Source organism: Panthera leo, chromosome B4, assembly GCF_018350215.1.
Source record: "Panthera leo isolate Ple1 chromosome B4, P.leo_Ple1_pat1.1, whole genome shotgun sequence".
Lineage (NCBI taxonomy): Eukaryota > Metazoa > Chordata > Mammalia > Carnivora > Felidae > Panthera > Panthera leo.
The window spans coordinates 91,055,660-91,078,482 of NC_056685.1; the positions used below are offsets into that span (position 1 = coordinate 91,055,660).

The window sequence follows — 22,823 nt, forward strand, 5'->3', positions numbered from 1 at the left end:
CAACCTGTGGGAAGTTTCAGTTAAAACTTCAGTCCAGATGAAAATAACCACTGGTCTATAGGAAGCTGGGCTTGGGTGCAGTCCCACTAGCTGGGAAAGGGTGGAAAAACTGGTTCTATTTCACTTCTTCTTTAGGCGATCCAGAGTGAGTGCCCTGGGTGGTTTTTGTTGTTGTTGTTGTTGTTTTTGTGTTTTTGTTTTTTTGTTTTTTGTTTTTGACAGTTTTGCAACTTGCATCACAAAGATGACAAAATAACACCAGAATAGAGTGAATGGGTTTAGGACAGGCCACTTTATGTAGGGACATTTTTAAAGTAGGCAGCTGAGGCCTCACAATAACAAGCTGTCAATTCTTAAGGCACTCGAGTTTAAATTGTGACGGGGAAGCCAATTAAAAAAATGGCAGTATTTTAGTGAGGAAGGACACATTCCTGTTATCTGTCACGTTGGGATGGAAACAGGAAGAAGTGAGGCTATGTTAGATTACGACAGAAATAGAAGCTTATTTCTGAATTCTTCATTAAGTAAATTGTCAGGAACAAAGACCGGAAAGGGAATATTTAAGAGAAATTTCAACCAAAAACAATGAGTAGATTTTTTGCACCAAATTAAAACCAACTGTTTTTTTTATTAAAAAAATTTTTTGTAAATGTTTATTTTTGAGACAGAGAGAGACAGAGCATGAACGGGGGAGGGTCAGAGAGAGAGGGAGACACAGAATCTGAAGCAGGCTCCAGGCTCTGAGCTGCCAGCACAGAGCCCGACGCGGGGCTCGAACTCACGGACTGTGAGATCATGACCTGAGCCGAAGTCGGACACTCAACCGACCAAGCCACCCAGGCGCCCCTATTGCTAATATTTTAAACTGTGATGATATGGAGCTACATCTTTTAGAAATCCTTTAAAAGAATATCCTTTATAGATACATTAATAGTATTTATAAGGTGGGGTGATAGGTGTCTAGAATTTGTTCAATGTGATTCAGTGTGTGGGTGGAGTGGGGAAATCAGGATAAGAGTGGAGCTGTATAGCAAGATGGATCCTAAGTTAACAGTTGTTGATGCTTGGTGGTGTTGGATGGTCCATGCCACCATTCTTCTCCATTTACAAAATACATTTGAAGTTTTTGTAATAAAATTGGTTTTTTTATTATTTATTTATTTAAAAATATTTTTATGTTTATTTTTCAGAGTGAGAGAGACAGAGTGTGAGCAGGGGAGGGGCAGAGAGAGAGGGAGACACAGAATCCGAAGCAGGCTCCAGGCTCTGAGCTGTCAGCACAGAGCCAGATGCGGGGCTCGAACTCACGAACTGCGAGATCATGACCCGAGCCTAAGTCAGATGCTTAACCGACTGAGCCACCCAGGTGCCCCTAAAACTGTAAAAATATCGGGACATCTGGCTGGCTCAGTTGGAGGAGCATGCGACTCTTGATCTCAGAGTCCTGAGTTCCAGTCCTACTTCAGGTGTAGAGGTTACTTAAACAAACTTAAAAAAAAAAAAAGATAGACATTTCCTTAGAAAACACTCATGGATGCCTTGAGTAAACGATTATTTAATTAGTCTGGCTTCCTTACTTTCATAGACGGTGGTGGCTGCACGCACACTGTCTCATCCAGACCCTTATGAGCCATCTGTCCACCAGGCGACGTTCCCAGAACTTCCCACCGACACTCGCTCTAGAAGAGGCCCCCACCTCAGCTCTGCCCTGTTTTTCACAGTTTCTTCCTAAATTGTTGTCCTGGTTGGGCTCCTGCCTTTGCCCCTCCCCCACATCTATTTTCACCAGTGCTGCCAATAGACAATTCCTCCTCTTTTCTTCCCAGAATATTTTTAAGGCATAAATCTGAATATGTTACTGTCTTACTTGAAGCTTTCCTGTAGTTCCTCAATTCTTTTGAGAATAAAATACAACCACTTTGTATGAGCTGAGCTGGAGCCTCTGAGTCCCCAGAGGGTCATGCCTCCTCTCCCACCACAGTCCCGTCTCCTAACTTCTCTCCACTGAACCAGCCGTAGCTCCTTAAAGCGTAGTTAGAAAAGTGCTTTTCTAACATCTTCAACCTGGCATCTGTTACTCCCTACGCACAAACGCATTTCTTTCTCCGGAGAATTTCTACCCTTCCTTTGAGACTTGGCTCATGTGTCTCGTCTTTCAGGAAGGCTTCCTGGTTACCCGGCCGCGGCCAGCAGCTTTTCCAGGGGATCCCATAGCTCCTGTGTATTCTACCAGTGTTCTCAACTCCTCTTCATTCTTGTTCCCCTCCTCAAGGAGAAACATTCAATTCAATTTAAATTCTCTGTAACAAGAGAAATTAAATCTGAAGAATGGATTCAGTCAGGTAAGGTTGAGCTTTGAAGGGCCACAAACCATTCTAATATAACGTCTAAGATTCTTTGCTCCCTGAGAACCAGTATTTGCCCCCATCAAGAATGCATGCATGTTCTAGTATATACTTTTCACTCTATGTTTGAATGATTTCTCTACTTGTCTCCGCCATTCGAATAGGATCACCTTGAAAATAGACATGTTGTCTTCATATCCCCAGAACAATGTCTGGCACCTCGGGGTCTTTGGTAAACGGCTGGACAAATGAGCGAGAGGATAAGTGGATGTTGTTAGCCCGAGTCACAGTTCCGAGGGACGCAGTCTCTAAGAGAGCCTCGTGAGTCACTGTCCCGGTGACTCTGAGGTCTAGTTTTCTTCCGCAAGGTGATGTAAACCCAACTATGGCTCACTCAAAGAGTGACAGTAAGACCCGGGCTGCCACCGTGGGGACCAGCAAACCTAGAGCATCCTCCCTCCACAGCGCTGAGAGTGTCTGAGTCAGCTTCAGGCTACACTTCCCACTCCATCTGTCTTCTTGGGCTTTAGCCCAACTGGCAGTTGTAAGGTCCTACAGCTTAGGAGGGTGATAACCGCCATTGATGCTCAGGCCATTTTGGAGGTGCAAGCATTCCAAGACCCTCTCTCCTTGAGGCTGCTCCAGCTTAGAAAGGAGCAACGGGAGTGTTTAGCCAGAACAAAAACTTTCTGAGAAGAAAAAAATGCAGGATCGCCAGTAAGTTTCTAAGTGAGCCCAAACAGATGTTAATGATATTATAAGAAGCTTTTATATCGCAACAGAAGGTTTACAACTATTAGGGAAAGACATGAAAGGGGGCCGGCCTACTTGTTTGTTCTGCTCGGCTCTAGTTAAGAAAATTAATGGGACCACAGAACAGATGCAAAATTGCAGCGTTACTTATCTACAATGTTATTTTCGGGCGTCTTGAGTGTTGACTATTTAACCAAATGAACACTATCCGGCTTGAATCCATAATGGCAGCTGCTTCTGTGACCAAACGGGGGGCCTGGATTTGGGAGAGAGCCCTTGGAATGCATAAACGTACAGGTCAATCAAAGTTCACTTCAACTAAAAGCGACAGAATTCATTTCACGGAGTATGGCTATGTTTCTTGGAGGACAGGACAGAGAAAATAAACCATTTAGAACAACACCCCTTACAGCTTCCTACTCTTGTGTGGTCATTTTATCTGGCCACTAAATAGTGTACCAACGGAGCTCCAAGGAGTTGCTGAGTGTCAGAGAGGAGAATTTGAATTTCTTTTGTTATGATAATTATATATGTATATATAATATATACATACACATATACATATACATATATGTACATACATACACATCTCCACATTACGCTGCTTTGTGACTGTGCTTCTCAAAGTGTAGTCTGGGGACTAGGAACTTCAGCATTATCTAAGAACTTGTTGTAAACACACATTCTCTTCACCTCAGACCTATAGGAATCCCCAAGTCTGGGGGAGGAACCCAGTCATCTGTGTTTTAACAAGACTTCTAGGTGATTCTGACTAGAGTTTGAGAACCATTACTCTGAGGGGCGCCTGGGTGGCTTAGTCGGTTGAGCATCACACTTTGGCTCAGGTCATGAATTCAAGCCCCACATTGCACTCTCTGATGTAAGCCTGTCAGCGAAGAGCCCACTTTGGATCCTCTGTCCCCTCTCTCTACCTCTCTCCTGCTTGCACTCTCCCCCAAATAAATAAATATTTAAAAAAAAGAAAACCATTACTCTGAGATCAAGCATGAAAAAAAGGGAAGATACCCCCCGCCCCCCTTTTTAAAAATCTATTATAGGTTCTTTCTTGAAGCCAGTCTTTTGCCAAAACCACCCTTTAACCACCGCTCCTAGCACAGCAAGGATCATTCTTGCTTGCTTGTAATGGGGACTTTCTGCTACTTCAGTCTAGATTTGAGGGGGAGAAAAGCTAGGGGAAATTACTGAAAAAAAAAATGAAAGCTCAGATCTTTGAAGGGCAGATTTCACTGGTACTAAAGCTATCTGTGCACAAGGCTCTGTTTGGAAAGGCATAAAGGTAATTTGCTTTTGATGGGACAAATTGTAGCCTGGAAATGTTTCTCTATATAAATTAGAGCCCATGGAGGTAAAATATTGCATTTATGGTCTCTAAAAACATGCTCTTTATTATAAGAGAGGTCTCTTGATCTGCAGATCAAGAGAGAAATCGCTAACAGCTATAAATTTGATTGGCACAAAGGCAGTAATACAGAGCACACAGGCCCTTAGGAATTATTTGGCACACATTTGCAAGTCTCCACCTATTTCTTCCTTCAAGTCCCCAAATTCTCAACTGTTTTGCTTCAGGGCTGCTTCTCGGCTAGCCACTCTCCCTCTCTTCATTTACATTGGATCTAGACACCATCAAAAAAAGACAATAGATTTTATTTCAAGAGGGTTATTTGCATCTTTGGGGACCTAAGGATTGGGTAACAGCCCTTGTTTTGGAGCCTTGGACCCAGGCAAGAGCCATCTGGCTCTACTTGGCTTATCCTCCTGTGGTAATGAAAGATGACACACACAAAATCTCCTGAAGGCAGGATGGTCACTGAACATCGCGGGGAGGGAGGGAGGCAAATCCCTACAATTCCAAGGGTTCCAAAAGATTTGGACATAGTAAAATAGAGCTAAGATTAACGTAAAAGCATCCTAATACTGGCAGCTGGTAGTTAGGATTCATTGAGCCCTAGTAGGCACCACACATCACTGCTGAATGCTTACATGTATCACCTCCTTGGATCCTTGAACACAGCCATGGGAAATAGGCATTAAATGGATGTGTACAGATGAAGAAACGGATGCTCAGAGAATTTAATTTTCCCGTTTCCCAGCTTGTCAGTTGTGAAGCTAGCCTAGAGCTCTTAGTCATTTCACTCTCTTGCTCCCCGAGGCTGGACTAGAAACAAGAGTTGATTCAGACCCTTGAGTGTGCCCCATTCTTCACTAAACAATGGCAACCAGGTCATCACTGACCAAATACTATGGCCTCACTCCCCTGCTTTAAGTCTTTTGATGGCTCCCATTGGCTTCTGGAGTAAGGTTTGAATTTCTTAACATGGGTTAGGACTGTAATGGTCTGGCTTCAGTATATCTTTCTACTTGCCAACTACCGAGTCCTTACACATCATTTATGCACCGGCTACATCTGTTACTAGGATGTGTCATGCTTTCTGATCTCCTGCTTTGGCTCACTGTCTTCTGGTTAATTCTAACAACACCTCCCAAACCCTTTCAAGACCAAAGTGGTTAGAAATCCTTGAGCTCCCCAGGCTCAAATGGATGCCTCCATATTCTCTTAACATTTTGTGCTTACACCTAGCCCATTCATCATACTATCAATTATTTTCTTCTGTGTCTCATATAAGGTGGTGACTGATTTGGGGGCAGGGATTGTGTCTTTTTTTTTTTTAATGTTTTATTTATTTTTGAAACTGAGAGAGACAGGGCATGAGCAGGGGAGGGGCAGACAGAGAGGGAGAATCCGAAGCAGGCTCCAGGCTCCCAGACGTCAGCACAGAGCCCGACGTGGGGCTTGAACCCATGAACTGTGAGATCATGACCTGAGCTGACGTTGGACACCCAGCCAACTGAGCCACCCAGGTGCCCCGATTGTGTCTTTTTTAATCTAAGAACTGGCTGACCCTAACACCTCATACACATCAAATACATGCCGATGGCATGATTGAATGGAAAACAAAGACTTTAACAATTTTGAGAGTAGTTCTACCATCTGCTTGGGTAAGGTACAAGGCAGAGCAATAAAATTAGTGTAACGGGAAGACGTGCCCACATTTTGAAGCCACAGCTATTAAACCCAACTGCAGTATTGCTAGTTTAGGAAAAGAAGTTCTATCACGTATGGTTATAAACTTTCTGCAACTGATGAAATCAGCAAGGATTGAGGGGGCAGGGTCAAGGAAAGCACTGGAAGACTCCCAGAGTACAGAAAGTCCAACATGAATATGAGCAACATTTTAGGGAGTGGAGACTATATGCTGAATTTTGTCATTTTAAAACATTGAGACCAAGGATGGTAATAATTCACATCACCAGTTTAATTTCAGATTAAGCACAGCATCAAACTTCCCAAATCAGTGACTTGTTATGATTAATGCTTACTTCCCATTCATTTAAATCTTGCTGAATGATAAGAACAAAGGTGGAGAAAGGCATTTTAGGAAGCAGTAGCCATAAAAATAGTCCCCATGTATTGAACACCAACTGTGCCAGTAAATATTTCTATTACTAAGTGACAACTGCTCCGTAAGGCGAGTATTGCTGTCTGTACATTACTGAAAATACAGCGGAATCTCAGGTTGGTTCAGTAGCTTGCCCAAACTCACATAGCTCAAATGTGGTGGAACTGGACTTTAAACTCAGGCCTGATCTTAAAGCATGTGCTCTTTAGGACCACATAGTCTGCCTTGAACTAACTCATTTTGAATCATTTCCTCCCCCACTCCTTGCTCTGTTCTGAGTAAGAGTAGTCAGCTACTCAAATTACACAGTACTTTACATCCTCATGTTGGAAGAGGATATAGAAACACTTAAATTCTTCCAAATCAATGATCAGATGGTAATTTTCAAATAGTGGTCTGTTATAAAAACATGTCTGAATGAGTATATATTTTCATATGCCAATTTGAGAAAATCTGGTTTGGGTAAATATGTCTCTCACATCTATACTTACAGTCTTATTTTGGGTAGGTGCACAGTTTTCAACGGAAGGATTTAGAATTTTAAAAATAGGACCTCCTTGGTGCACCTGGGTGGCTCAGTCAGTTAAGCATCTGACTTCGGCTCAAGTCATGATCTCGCAGTACACGAGTTAGAGCCCCACGTCGGGCTCTGTGCTGACAGCTCAGAGCCCGGAGGGAGCCTGCTTCGGATTCTGCGTCTCCCTCTCTCTATGTCCCTGCCCCGCTTGTTCTCTCTCTCTCTCTCCCTCTCAATCTCTCTCAAAAATAAATTTAAACAATTACAAAATTAAATAAAATAAAAATACGACCTCCTAAAAAAAAAAAAAAACTTAATAAGCATGATAATTACCATAATACTAGGCATAGGGATTGTAGGGTGAAAGGGGAAAGGGGGGAAAGATGAACTGAAGGAAAGAAGCAATTGAAAGTAAGATCTGACTCTCCAAGTGCTCAGTTATTGTTTCTGGAACTCCTCCTGCCTGACATGTCTGCACAGCCTGGTGTTGGAACTGGGAACACCGCCAACTGTGAGCACTATACATATTCATCTCTGGCTTGGGTTTTTTACTCTGCAAGGAAGGTGGCTGAGATCTGCTTAGCTTGGCAAATCATACAAAATGGGTTTCTCCACAGAGTGTTGCCTCTTCACTAGGACACAGCCCAGACTGATGCTTGAGGCTTTATCCTTTTTGGAAATAAATCCCCCAAAGAAAGTGCAACTGAAGCATGCTTATAAAGAGAAGAATGCAAACGTTGGTACAGAAAATCAGTTGCTTGAGAAATAATGAGTGGAAAATTTTAAACATTGGTTATAAAATATATTTGAAGACAATCATCCTTACCAGCTCTGCTGATGGATGCAACTACCAGTTTGTTTTAGTTTTGGATAGGAATCAAAACCACATGACCACAAACTCTAGATCTAGATGGCTTAGTTATAGAAGATTCTAGAGCACTGACAATAACTCGTCTTTGGTTGGAACGAAGCTCTCTTAACCACTCTCTCTGTAACCATTACTGGATTAACTGATTCTCCATCCTCTTTGTAAAATGTACCTTTCTTTTTTTTTTGAATTTTTTGAATGTTTATTTATTTTTTGAGGGAGAGAGAGAGAGAGAGAGAGAGAGAGACAGAGCATGAGTGGCAGAAGGGCAGAGAGAGAGGGAGACACAGAATCCAAAGCAGGCTCCAGGCTCTGAGCTGTCAGCACAGAGCCTGACATGGGGCTCGAACTCACAGACTGCGAAATCATGACCTGAGCTGAAGTCAGAGGCTTAAGACTGAGGCACCCAGGTGCCCCTAAAATGTACCTTACAATGCCATCAAATGCTCTAGTGTAATAGGTCTCTCTCTCTAGTACCTCTGTGAATCTCTGTTCCTGCTAACAATTGTGTTGTAAGCTTAAAAATCTAGTCAATTTTGTTTATTCCCAAGCTTGTTGATGTTAGTTTTACTAGTTTTTGTAACTATGTAATCTGATGAATCTCACATAACCTATGAAACATGAGTACAGTGGTTCTATGAAAACAAAATCAAATTCTTTGGAAAGATTCAATAAGGGAGGTCGTTAGGCAAAAATCTACTGTTAATTCTGTAGAAGAAAAACTTGAAAATATTGGGCAAGTAAAAAAATCTAAATGGAGTAAACATTCAGATTAAATTCTTTAAATTTTCACTATATTAAAAGAAAAACAAAACTGGAAATCATGAACTGTATATTATATGTATGGTTTAGGAAACCAAACAGTAAAAAGACTTGTAACTGTGATCAGCAGAATGATATTCATAGCAAAGAAGTTGGCTTCACCCCCGAGATTGGTAAAATTTTAAGTTAAATGTTTATGCTACCCATAGCTATCATTTTCTGTTAATTCCCCACATTAACTGCGTCGTTCAATTATGGACTTTTTTCAATCAGCTCTAGGTTCTTATCATAATCAGATAAAAGACCCTCTACTGCTGCTCAGATTGTGTTCCTTGGACCACAGTAGGAAGGCTGCTAGAAATGCAGAGTCTTGGGCCTCATCTGGGTGTAATATCCAGGAACTGTGTTCTAACAAGCTCTTCAGGTGATTCTGAGGCCCTTAAAGTTTGAGAAGCCCTGTCCCATTGTGTTCCTCCATTACTGGAAACACTACCAATGAATACAGCCCTTTTAGAAAACAACAGGATACTTCCATGAGCATGGAAAATTTTTCCATTTCTTTGTGTCTTCTTCAATGTCTTTCATAAGCTTTCTATAGTGAAAGATATATGATTTCACTCATATGTGGAATCTGAGAAACTTAACAGATGATCATAGGGGAAGGAAGGGAAAAATAAGATAGAAACAGAGGGAGGCAAACCATAAGAGACTCTTTACTTTTTTTTAAGTCTCTACCTCATGGAAAAAAAGTTTTTAAATGTTTTATTTTTATTTTTATTCTTTGGAGACTGAGACAGAGTGCGGGGGGGGGGGGGGGGCAGTGAGAGAGGGAGACACAGAATCCAAAGCAGGCTCCAGGCTCTGAGCTGTCAGCACAGACCTCGACGTGGAGCTCGAGTCCATGAACTGTGAGATCATGACCTGAGCCGAAGTCTGATGCTTAACTGACTGAGCCACCCAGGCGCCCTTCTAAGAGATTCTTAAATACAGAGAACAAACTGAGGGTTGTTGGGGGTGGGGTGGGGTAAGTGGGTGATGGGCAATAAGGAGGGTGCTTGTTGAGATGAACACTGGGTGTTATATGTAAGAGATGAATCACTGGGTTCTACTCTTGAAGCCAAGACTACACTGTATGTTAAGTAACTTGAGAATTAAAAATAATTAAAGAAAAAAAAGAAAACAATACGATACAAGACTCATCAGGAATCATGAGAAGTTCCTTTTTACTCTTACTCAGCAGTTCTACTTCTAAAACTATTTCCTAAGGGAATAATTCAAAAGAAGGAGAAGAGTTGAGTAAAGATATCCATACGTAAAGATGTCTGTGATTGTACTATCTACAATAACTGGAAGCCATCTAAGTAAGAAGAGAAAAATGATAAATAAATTACAGACAGACAATGGTAGATATTAAGTGTTTGAAAAGTGGGTAATGTGCTTATGAAGGTGTAACACACACTGATTATGTAATACAAATATCAATTAGAAAATGACTAGTTCCATTGTGTTAGGGGTAGTATTGGGTGATGCTTTAGTTTTCACTTTTAAACACTGCTTTGATACAGTTGCAATAATGTTGTATAATAAAAATCTTAACTGTACAATTTAAAAGCACCCCTATTGAAAATTCATAGTACCCTCTTAACACACAATTTAAAGACCCCTTTAACTATGTAAGACTCTGCTGCAAAGTCACTAGCCAGCTGTCGCATGTAAAACATCAAGATGTCATATCTTTTGTGACAGACGGGCAGTTAGAGAAGTCAGTCTTAACTAAGAAGGCTATCAATACCTGAATTATCTTCATCTTTGCGGATTTTGAGCTTCACCAAGTCTTCACATTGCTGGAGGATCTGAACCGCATCTTCCATAGAACAGTTGTCCAGCCGGATGTTATCTATCGCAAGTAATTTATCTCCCAGTTCCAGGGTGCCAGTCCTGTTAGTAAATGCACAGCGACACATGATGAATGAGCACTTACCCTGGTCATTTAAGAGGCATTAAGAAGAGTGTGGCAGTAATGGCAGTCTTTAGAGGGAAAGACGCCCTCCAGCTATTTTTAAATTGCATTTTATGAGCAAATCCCTTTTTTTCCAGTCTTGTTTTGGATGGCTGCCATGACACCAAATTTCAGAGTATTAAAAACATTTTTTTTTAACTGGTTTCTTCAAGTCGTCGAGGACAGCTATATAAGCTTCACTCAGGAATTCTAAGTTTCCCAGGAAGGGAGGTGAAGGGGCAGGGTTTACAGACACTGGGAGTCCTCATGCTTCTCCGCATCGGTGCACTCCTTTTCTTCCTGGGCAATTCCAGGTACTAGGAGAGGGCTGAGAGACGGTGGGGGAGACTTAGTGGATGTCAGAGTCGTGGTGTCCCTGCCCTTTCCACCTGTCCTGGGAAACACACTGTGGCTGCCATAGGGAGAAAGGGTGAATCTGATGCTACCTATCTGCGAGGTGGCCCCTGAGAATCTCACACTGGCCATGGACCTCTGCAGGTCTGTTGAAAATATTCAAGGTCCATCATGAAATAAGAAAAATAATGAGAATGGATACGTGTTTGTGCATATATGCACATACATACATATTTGTAAGGAAGGTTATGTTTTGGGAAGGACTATTTTTCATGCATTATGTCTGTGGCAGAGATTGCTAACTGCTTTCCTGCATCTAATTTCCTCTCTCTTCTTCTGGGTCGCTCCTTGAAGATGCACGTCCCAGACTCCCTCGACACCACTCTCACTTCCCTTTCATGGCTAGAAAACCACAATGACAGGAGCAAGCGGGTGAGGATGGCAGGATTGCTGCCCTAGTCCTGCACTGCCTGCCTGCCTCCCAGCTGTCACATGAGATACAGTGCAGTCTTGTCTGACCCAGTCTGTTTATGAGCTTCCCTGTCATGGCATCTGAGCCTATCCTGATATACCTAAACCCATACAATGTCCTTCCTGCTTTTTGAGCATTAGAGTATTTCTTTAATGAAATGACTGTGATAATAGAAGGGTTTCTTTTTTTTTTTTTTAAGTCTTAATTGGACAATAGAAAGTTAAGTCTTACATAAGTATTCCCAAACATTTAAAAATATTTCGATCTGTGACACTGAAAGTTTGAGACTCCCTGAGTTTAATGGTATATGGGCCAAATAGGACATTGTTCTAGGCTCAGGGATCTGGCTTGGCTAGGGAGGACATTCGGGCATCTCGCAAAGCTCTCCCACAAGCTATTATCTCTATGTGGGGTGTTTCATAATTGGGACCATAAGTAGGACCACTTCCAGTTTCTTAGCTGGAAAATGAAGAGAGTCAGTGAAGGAGAGCCTATGATAGATTCGGGAAGGACCCTAACAAATATTTTCAGGTGATTATTGTCTACAGTGGGTACAAAAATAAATAAATAAGGTGGGAGAGCTACACAGTCATTGCATGAGAAATGTTGAATATAATCAATTAGTAGTGGCTGTCTGGAAAATGATTCATTAGGAAGGTCTACCTTGGGTGTGGAAAGGGTCACTTCTACTTTAATTAAGGAAGCCTTACACCCAGCTGCCTCAGTCGTTAGAGCATGTGACTCTTGATCTTGGGGTCATGAGTTCGAGCCCCACATTGGTGATAGAGTTTACTTAAAAAAGAGAAAAAAGAAAAAAAAAAAAGAAATGCCTTGGAATGAACCAGAAAATTCATTTTCCTTACCTATGTGCCACACTGCCTTTCTTGATATCTGATATGACAAGGGGATCTCCTGGTTTTCTGCTGGATGGTGCTGTAATAACGAAGTTAGAATAGTCACATCTTTATACCCATGATTCACCCACACTGTACATTTCCAGTTTGTAGCAATGGTTAATGCAGGTACAGTTTGTATGCAAAGCAAAGATGCTCAGCAAACAGATTAGAAAATGTGCACATTACACCTTCTTGATATAAAGATATTTGTGTTGAAGTATTTACAAACTTAAAAACAAAAGCCCAGTCATTAAAAATTTTTTTTACTGTTTATTTTTGAGAGAGACAGAGAGAGAGACAGAGTGTGGGCTGGGGAAGGGGCAGAGAGACGGAGACATGGAATCCATTGCAGGCTCTAGGCTCCGGGCTTGTCAGCACAGAGCCCAACACGGGGCTTGAACTCATGACCCGTGAGATCATGACCTGAGCCAAAGTGGGACGCTTAACCAACTGAGCCACCCAGGAGCCCCAAAACAAAGTCATTTTAAATTTGCAGTTGGAGAAAGCAACTGCAGAACTTCCCATCAGGTTTAAATCTATTTCAACCTGTGATTCCCAAGAGAAAGGTGAAAGGTGAACACCCCAACTGGAGAGTATCAGACACAACTGGGGGCTCCCCTTAGGGGTATTCACATGTCCTCCCTTCTCCCTTCCCTTCTTTTTGGTGAGGAGACAGCACTTTTTATGGGACCATGCCATGTTACTCAAGGGGATGGGGCTGGAAAGTGGATGAGATTCACTGATTTAAAGTTCTTTTTTTCAGAAGGAAATCTTTTGCTAGATAGACAGTAAATCTTAAAATTTTGCTCACACATTCACCCCTAGAATGCTCTGAAATGTTCTGGAATGTGACTATTTTGTTTTACTGAGAATAGTAAATATTTGGTGTGACTTAATTACATGTTTATACATATGCATATTCTAAATATATACATGTAACTTTTATCGAGTTTACAGATTATTCCATTATCCTGCACAGTGGTCAGTTTTGGGCTTTATAACTTCTCTTAGGGATGTTTCCATTTGATGAGGCTCAATACATTTGGTATTGAGTCTACCTTAGATTTAATCCTGAAAATGAACTACAGCTCACATAAGTACAAAAACACCATCTTGATCTAGAAGGTTTGCATTTAATGTAGGAGACTGATAATTAAAATAACCCATACCGACATTTATAAAAAAAAACAATTCGCCTCCGAGAGGAGAGGTTTTACCAATTTGAAGTATGTTGTGATTTCCTTTTAAGGATCATTAAAAGGCCCCTAAAGTAAGATTTTATTATAAACAGGCTGATCACCCCATAATAATCATGGAACCATATCATATCCCATAATCCCATCTGAATCCCAGGAAAATGTTTATACTCAGGAACAGATGGTTTAATATCTCAACACAACATTGAAAAAAAAGCAAACACATATACCAATACCTTACCCGCTGTCTAAATTAGTCCATAGTAAATGTTAATGGGACTTCATTCAATCATGATTCTTAGCTTCTAGCAAAGTATGCAAAACATTCTATTCACTACAATTAATTCATAATTTAAACCTCCACTCAATGATCTGATATAATTCCGCTAGAGAAATAGAAACATTGAGCATTTTTACACATGTCATGTTTCACAACCGCAAATTGTTTTGGGCATAGGGCACAAAAACAAAAACTTTGTTATCACCAGAAAATACAACTTTTCTAGCATCTGCCGATGAATTTACACTGTATTTTGCCGAGCCGTAGTAACATCGTAGAGCATTCAATGTTTCCCTTGGTTTTTAATAAAATCCATGTTCCACTGAAATGGTCTGATATGAAATAATAATGGAGACAACAAACTACACCAAACCCATCTCTGTCATCATTGCAGCAGAGGAAACTAGCACTGGGGCCTCCTGGACAAACCCACACAGCTTTGCAGAGAGGCTTGAAAGTCATCATGGTGTGTAGGCACATATGGCGGCCATTCTCACGTTTACTAGATTCTTCTCTTTTTCTTTTAACCAAGACCATAGCTGAGGCTTGCAAAATTCATCAGGGTAGAGGCTCACTGGAGTCATAAAGCCGAACCCAGAAGTGGGTCCAAATCTGTACGAGCTCCTGTCACTGTCACTACCATGCCTAGCAGGCATATTAAATGAATGTGGCTCTGGGAGCCCAGTCATTGTTTGCACACCCTAGTATAGTAAAACCTTGGAGTGTGAGTAACTTGGTCCGCGAGTGTTCTGCAAGACGAGCACACATTTCTAATACGTTTTAACTTGATAAACGGGCGATGTGTCACAATTCGAGTAGGATGTGACACCGAACGTCAGGTGATCACAAGTGAGCCAATGGTGGTTCTCTCTCTCTCTCTCTTGCTGCAGGATTATGGGTGATCACCTCCCATGCTCGGATGCTTGGTCTCAGGCTGCGGTGTTTGGCAGATAGCAGTGATTTTTCAGAACGTTGGAAGGTGCCCAAAACTGGCACGAGTGTATTTTTTTGTCATTTCAAAGCAACTATGGACAGTCCTTTACTTTCCCATTCAAGAGTAAGCTTAGGAATGTTTTGCTTCATTCTAGGTCATCGGATAGGTTCCTTGTTAAAGTTGCATGGAAAGAAAAAGGTCCCATTGAGCCAACAGATAGCAACGATTCTGTTAGTGATAGTGAAAGTCGTCCTACACAATAACCCTCCTCTCTCTTGTCTCCCCTCATACCAGCCACGAAGGTTTTCAAAGGTAATTGCAGGTTAATTTATTTTTCTTTATATTTTGTATTTTGTTTACTATTTGGTATTATATTACAGTATTGTAGTCATTTTTATATGAATATTTTGGGGTTGTGGAACGAATCATCTGAGTTTCCATTATTTCTTATGGAAAAATTTGCTTTGATATACAAGTGCTTTGGATTACAAGCATGTTTCCGGAATGAATTATGCTCACAAACCAAGGTTTTACTGTACCATGTTTTAATTCTCCACTCTTTGAGAAGAAGTCACAAACCAAGCATCCTTTGCTTGCCTTGTGATGCTTTAAAAAGTTAGATTAGTTGCCAACATTTAAAAGTTAGTAGATTTCATGTGTAACTTCTTTTAAAAAATTAGGAAGGCAGAGCACCTGGCAGGCTCAGTCAGAAGAGCGTGTGACTCTCGATCTCGGGGTTATGCGTTTGAGCCACATGTTGGGTGTAGAGATTACTTAAAAAAATAAATATTTTAAAAAATTTAAAAAAATTAGGGAGGCAATATGGTATAGTGATTAAGAGCCAAGAGTTGGCAGCCAGATGCTTGGGTTCAAAATCCTGGCCCTACCACTTATTAGCCATGTGCAGTTGAGGACATAGTCTTTAGGTACCTTAGTATTCTCATGTCTGAATGGTGATGACGAATAATAACAGTACTTACCTAGAGGGTGTTTTTTTGTTTTTTTGTTTTTTGTTTTTTTTTTTAACAAGGATTGAGTTTTTACATTAAAGCGACTGGACCAGTGCATAAGCAAGTGTACGTGAGCGTTCACTCTAATGATTATCTATCAACACTGGACATGTTCCAACTCCTCCCTTGGATGGAGCCTTCAATTTCCCATTTGTCACTGTCCTCACTTGGATGGGTCTCATTCACTGACTTGCCTCACCCCTGAGGGCTTCGGAATTTGTGACCCTTTGAATGAGAATACACCAGCACTCAGTGCTTCACATTTGATTGGAGATCTCCACAGAGTCATTTGTTTAAAACATACTTATTGAACACCAACTCTGAGTTAGATAGCTCTGCTCTGGCCACTGGCCATGAAACCCCAGAGAAGTTGGATCGCAAGGAGAGGCAGGGCCGGTTAAATCTCATGAAGTTCTTAGGCACGAAGCTCTCTTTTCCGCCAAGTGATTCCAACTGGGAAGGCCATACAAGCACATCATATGGTGGGGAGGTTACACTAAATGGGTCAGGGGTGTGGCCTAGCAAAGAAGGGTAACGCATGGTTATTGAAGTTCTGAAAAAACCAAAATGCTTTCACAAGTGCTTGAAATCTCAGTATCAATTGGTCACATGTGCAGAACTGAAAGCCTAGGACAAAAGAGGCAATGACAGCTGTTTCAAAATCCAGTTGACAAGAGACAGCAATGACAGCTGTTTCGCAATCCAACAAGAGGAGGTCCCTAGAAATTTTATCCTAAATCACAAGTACCTGTTTGTATAACATCACAATGATCGACATTGCCATGCTGCCCACAGACGTACATTCTTGATCCTCAAGAGGACACTACCTACTCTATTGCTTCTCAAAATCTGCATTTCTATTTTTTACTTTTTATATCAAAATTATACATGTCAGATTTCTGCAAGAGCAGCCCTTTACTTCCGACTTCCCCAGGTACAACTTTTGGCTGTTGCTCTGTTGGTAAGTAACATACAACTGTTACTATTTCATTACGTTTCAGTGCTAGTCATTGACCTTCTATTATGAAAGATGGGGAGTTCGTTCTCTCCCGCTCTATACCAACACCACACTCATATATGTTGCTTATCCTGTGGGCTCCCCCCATTCTTCCAACACAGTTTTGTCTTAATTTTTCATAAGATCAATATTTTCTTCAGACTATGTAAACAGTACTCACAGACAAGTCATGTCGCATACCATGCCTTTTCATAGGACACGTTTTCCCTGTAGTCGTCTGTTGTCTTGGTGTCTTTGCTTAGTTTTCTTGGCTTTATCATGAATCCAACTCCTCAGATTTCCCAGATTATATAAAGCTCCTCTTAATATGTAAAATCAGGGGCACGTGGGTGGTTTAGTCGTTTAAGCATCAGACTTCGGCTCAGGTCATGATCTCACGGTTTGTGGGTTCGAGCCCTGCATCAGGCTGTGGGCTGACAGCTCGGAGCCTGGAGCCTGCTTCGGATTCTGTGTCTCCCTCTCTCTGCCCTTCCCCTGCTCATGTTCTTGTCTCTCTCTCTCTCAAAAACAAATAAACATTAAACAACTAAACATATATATATATATATATACACACACACACACACACACTGTATATATATACACTATATATATTATACAATATATATACTATATATACTATATATGTATAGTACATATATACTATGTATATATAGTATACTATGTATACTATATACTATATATACTATATATATACTATATATTATATATACTATATATACATGCTATATACTATATATACTATATATATACTATATATTATATATACTACATATATATGTATATATATACTATATATATATATATATATATATATATATATAGTATATATATATACACTATATACTATATATACTATTTATACTATATAATCAGATGAGGGATTCTAGCAAAGGTTCACAACCTGTCTGGGCTGTTTGCTTCCTAGGGTTGCTACACAGATCTTGGGAACTTCCTTCCCACAGACCCTGCGAACCCAGATAGATGTTCTCTTGACTTTTGTTACACTTGTTAAACATGGAGGCCATTAGACTGAGGTGGCTCTAATGCTGTGCTGGCCTATAGAAGCAAACCAAAATCTCAGCCTGTCAATGTCTTAAGGTTACACAATCAAAAAGCTAAGGAAAACCAATCACAAACAGCCAACTGGGCTTTCGGCTACATCCAACCAATAATCTCCTTTCTCTGTATCTGCACTTCCTTTACGTGTCCTCCCCAGGCTCCTGTGGGTAGAGTGCCCCTAACCACTTCCAGTTTGGCACTCCCTGACTTGAATCTATTTTTGCTCAAATAAACGCTTAAAATGTTTAACGTGCGTTAGTTTATTTCTTAACACTAATGACATTAGTAAACTAATAACACTTAGTTTACTTCTCTCCTCTTTCATTCTGTAATGGCTATTCTCTGGATTTTGTGTCGTTTGGACTCAGCCTGAATAATTCTTCTCTAGTCTAGATTCCTCATTTATTTGTTTTGTTCTCATTTCTGGACTTTTCCCTCAGCTTCATTTTCCAATATTTTAATTTCTGCCACATTATGTTCCGAGAGCTCTTTGTCCCCCTCAGTATGTTATGTTATATTAGCAGTCGTCTCCTGCCTCCCACAGATACAACATCACAGGTTGTCACTAATGTTAATGAAAGCTTTTTCCTTGTTAAAGTTTTCTCCTTCCTAAATGTGCGGCTTCTGTTTTTCTTTTTTGTTTCTGGTTACAGTCTTGCATATTAGATTCTTTCCTCAGGTGTCTGCTTTTTCGTGGCTGTCTGTTCACATTAAGGAGAGCACCCCTAAAAGGCTGTTTGAAAGCTGGGTGTACCTGTGGTCTTCCCTGGATAGTTCAGGCCAGGCTGTTTCTTTGGGTCAGATGGCTCTGATTCTTTCTGCCGCTTTGAGGGTATTAAGCCTGGCCGCCTGGCTTGTTTGAGCCTTCAGAGGGGAAGAAGGCTGGCAGTCTTAGGTATATACACTTTCCCTATATATATTCGGTATATACACTTTCCCTATATATATTCGGTATATACACTTTCCCCTCACCTGTTTTTAGAGTGGTACTGCTACACTCAGCTGGGCTCTCTTGTCCGGAGACCCTCCATGTCATGCTTTCCAGAGAATGGACCTAGGTTCTGGCTGTGCTGGCTGGGGGAAGGCACCTAGGAATAATTAACAGACTTCCCACCATTCCTCCTGTCTCCCCTCTACCATCACTCTCACTGCTGGAAGTTCCCGACTCCGCTGTCTTGCTTTTGTTGGGAGTTTTGAATGCAAACCGGGTTCCCTGTCAGCTTTCCCTTCTGCTTCTATAAATTCATCTTGCTCCATCTTGTCTGCCACTTCCAGATTTGGTTGCTGTTGGGGCGCCTGGGTGGCTCAGTCCGTTGAGGATCTAACTTCCGGCTCTGTGCTGACAGCTCAGAGCCTGGAGCCTGCTTTAGATTCTGTGTCTCTCTCTGCCCTTCTGCCACTCATGCTCTGTCTCTCTCTCCCTCTCAAAGATAAACAAACGTTAAAAAGTATATTTAAAAACCCAAAAAACAAATTTGGTTGCCGTTAACTATTTTCCCCTTCTCCTTTTGGGTTTGTAACTTTTGAAAAATCTTATACTGTCATTTAAAAATGGTATGGGGTGGGAGCGGAGCTAAATGCCGGCGTTCAAGCTATCATCTTTTGACCTCTGAAGATTTAAACCCACTAGCCATCCTTCACTATCAGAACTGACTCTTAAAGTGAATACGTATTCTTTGCTTCTCAAACAGTTGTCGGAAGAGGTAGAAAATGACGCTGTCTTTTGTTTAAAAATTTTTGTCTGTATTAGAAGACAGGTAAAATCTTCTGAATTCTGGAGCTAATTAAATATGACTCAACAAAGCATCCCAAGAACATTCTATAATAACTAGCTATTCATGGATCTTACTCTGCTAGTCAAGGTACTTTGCTCAAAGGGACTAGAAACGTGTCCAAACTACACTGGACACACACACACACACACACACACACACACCCATTCAGTTTTACTTGCAACTGTATATATGATACCTGGCAAGTAAAACAAGTTATTTGATTTGAAATGGAGCAGTGAGTAGAATTTTTATTGCAAAGTTGGCAAAAAACTTGAGCCATTCTCTTTAAATACGTTTAAGACTTAAGGGGAAAATGACAGATTTGTTGTGCTTGTCATAAAGGCTGCTTTACGATTTTATAAATAAAAAAAGCAAGCCTTTGTTCCTGAAAACAATTCAGTCTCAACTAAAAAAGAAAGCCAACAAATTAACTCCACTCACAAAATGCTGTCTTTTGCGTTTCTGATATAGGATGCGGGAAGGGTCATCAATCAGGTGGAGGCAGCGATGGGTGGTGGTGTGGCAGCAAAACCCATGTGAAGTCAGACAGAATGGGTTTGAATCCTGTGTGGCCCTGAGGAGTTCTGGGTCTTGGGCAGGTTACCCAGCTGAGCCTTTCTATTCTAGAAAATGGGCATGGACGCCACAGGGCCACTTTGAGGATTAATAATGTAAGAACACACATAAATTGCTTATCTCCATGCCTGGTACAAAGCAGATACAAACTGTAGTAAAACAGCAAAAGAAAACACCCATATCAACGTGACTTGACTGACAACCGCGCATGACAGGCAGCCGGGGCTCTCTGGCTTGGAAGGCAGCCGGGCCGTGTTAGAGGGTTCGCGCTCTGGCATCTGATTGGCTGAGCTGTCAGAGTTTTAGGATGTTGTCCTATACCCCATCCTTCTGCGAGGCTGTTCCACTTTATTTGCTATAATAAATTGCTCCATGTTATAGCAATAACATCAATAAAAGTAATGCCTGATGCTAATGTGCTATGAATGTCTCATCAGGAACTGAAGAAAATTAGTCTAAAACTGCTCACCACATCCAAAGTCAGAGAGGCTCATTTCTCAGTCAATTAGGTATGAAGAGTGAGGCTTAAGCCAAGTATAAAAGGCGCCGGTGGAATGCGTCCCGAGATGAGGGCCTGCCTCTTAGCACTCAGGTTTTCACAAGGTGAAGAAGACGGATGAGGACTTTGTATAAAGATAGTGAGATACGTCAATAAAGCCCTGCATTGCCTCAGTTTCACTAACAGTACCTGCGTGTGTTTGAGAACAGCATCCCTTGGTTTCCTACCCAAGTGCCGTAATTGTGTGCAGTACAGCTTGAGTTAAAATATTTCATGAGGCTCTATATGTAAGATAAATAGCAATCATCATAATAACGAACACTTGTTAGGGTTCATAATCGGTTCTAGGCACTCTACGTATACCAACTCATTTAATCTTGTCAACCATGCTATCAAGAAGGGAGCGAGTGCACCGTTTAATAGATAAGAACATGGTACAGAGAGGTCAAGAGAATCGAGGAGTGGGGTGGTCTAGGCTCTGAGGCTTGCTCTTAATCATTTTTCAAGTTAGTGTATCTTTGGCTCACACAAAGGCCTTTGCTTAAACATCTATATTCACTGTCTCCTTCAAAGGCTCATTTTCTGGAGTGAACAGTGGTTAGTAGAAGATAGTTAGTAGAAGATTGTTTCTGATGGACTCCTTATTCATTCACTCAACAAAGAGAGGGATTAAATAAGCACCGTGTAGGGGCACCTGGGTGGCTCAGTCGGTTAAGCCTCTAACTCTTGATTTTGGTGCAGGTCATGAGCTCACAGTTGGGATTGAGCCCCGCATTGGGCTCTGCACTTGGAGAGCAGAGTCTGCTTGGGATTCTCTCTCTTTGTCTCTCTCTGTCCCTTCCCTGCTCTCTCCCTCTCTCTCTCAAAAAAAAAAAAAATAAAAAAAAAAATAAGCACCTTGTATACGTCAGGAACTGTGTGAGGCCTCAGGAGTTTACTATTTCATAACAATAAACACGGATTCTGGCCTTTTTAAAAATTCTTATTTATTTTTGAGAGAGAGAGCACGAGCAGAAGGAGGAGCAGAGACAGGGTGGCATAGAATCCAAAGCAGGCTCCAAGCTGGCAGGCAGCACAGAGCCTAATGTGGGGCTCAAACTCATGCAATTTGAGATCATGGCCTGGACTGCAGTCAGGTGCTTAACCAACTGAGCCACTCAGGTGCCCCTGGCCTTTTTTTTTTTTTCTTTAAAGTAAATTCTGTTTTCTCATTTGGGAAAATATGAGTATTTTCCATGAGGAGACACAAACTCAGTATGGCGTTAAGTTGTATAAATGGAGCTGTAGCTCCATAGACGGGCTGACAAGCATGTCTGACAAGCTTATGTGTCATATCTCCGTCTTCATCCAGGAATAGCATCATACTGGTAGCTTCCATAAACCACTTCAGCTTACCGCTGGCTGAAAGTCAGGCCATTCTTGTGGGGGTTTTGGAGTAGTTTCCATTGTTGGTATTAAATGTAATGCTTAATACATGTATAACACCATCAAAAAGCATAATTTTAAATGACTCTTCATATGAATAAAATATGTTGTACTTGTGTGTACCTGAATACACTTCGAAGTGTATTCAAAGTGTATTCAAAGATTAAGCAGCTAAGTGCCAACTTTAAAAAAAAAGTATATATCATAGGATTAGTTTCTAAATGGATACTCTCCTTTATAGTTAAACTACGCTTTTGTGTATATCAATTTTTTTCTTTAAATTTTTAAAAACGGAGGTATAGTTGACACACAGCGTTACATTAGTTTAAGTGTAAAATATAGTGGTTCGACAGGTCTATTTGTTATGCTATGCTCACCACAAGTGCGGCCACCCACCACATGTCACCATGCAATGCTGTTACAATACCATCGACTATATCCTCTATGCTGTCCCTTTTGTTCCTGTGACTTACTCATTCCATAATGGAAGCCTGTATCTCCCACTCCCCTTCACCCATTTTGTCCATCTCCCTACTCTCCTCCCCTATGTATATCAACTTTTAAGAATAAGTCTATTGCAGGGGCGCCTGGGTGGCTCAGTCG

The 22,823-nt window shown here is 41.1% G+C and overlaps 1 protein-coding gene across 11 annotated transcripts in view; it reads right to left on the bottom strand.

Annotated features, from left to right (window-relative positions):
- The window catches only part of GRIP1 (glutamate receptor interacting protein 1), a 682,479-nt gene that overhangs the window by 45,066 nt on the left and 614,590 nt on the right, over nt 1-22,823 (bottom strand). For all 11 annotated transcript variants that reach the window (XM_042947102.1, XM_042947098.1, XM_042947099.1 and 8 more), the window contains 2 exons: nt 12,413-12,482; nt 10,517-10,662 (listed from right to left, as the gene is read on the bottom strand). In XM_042947102.1, coding sequence (XP_042803036.1) covers nt 10,517-10,662; nt 12,413-12,482 — 216 coding nt within the window. The remainder of the gene's footprint in view (nt 1-10,516; nt 10,663-12,412; nt 12,483-22,823) is intronic.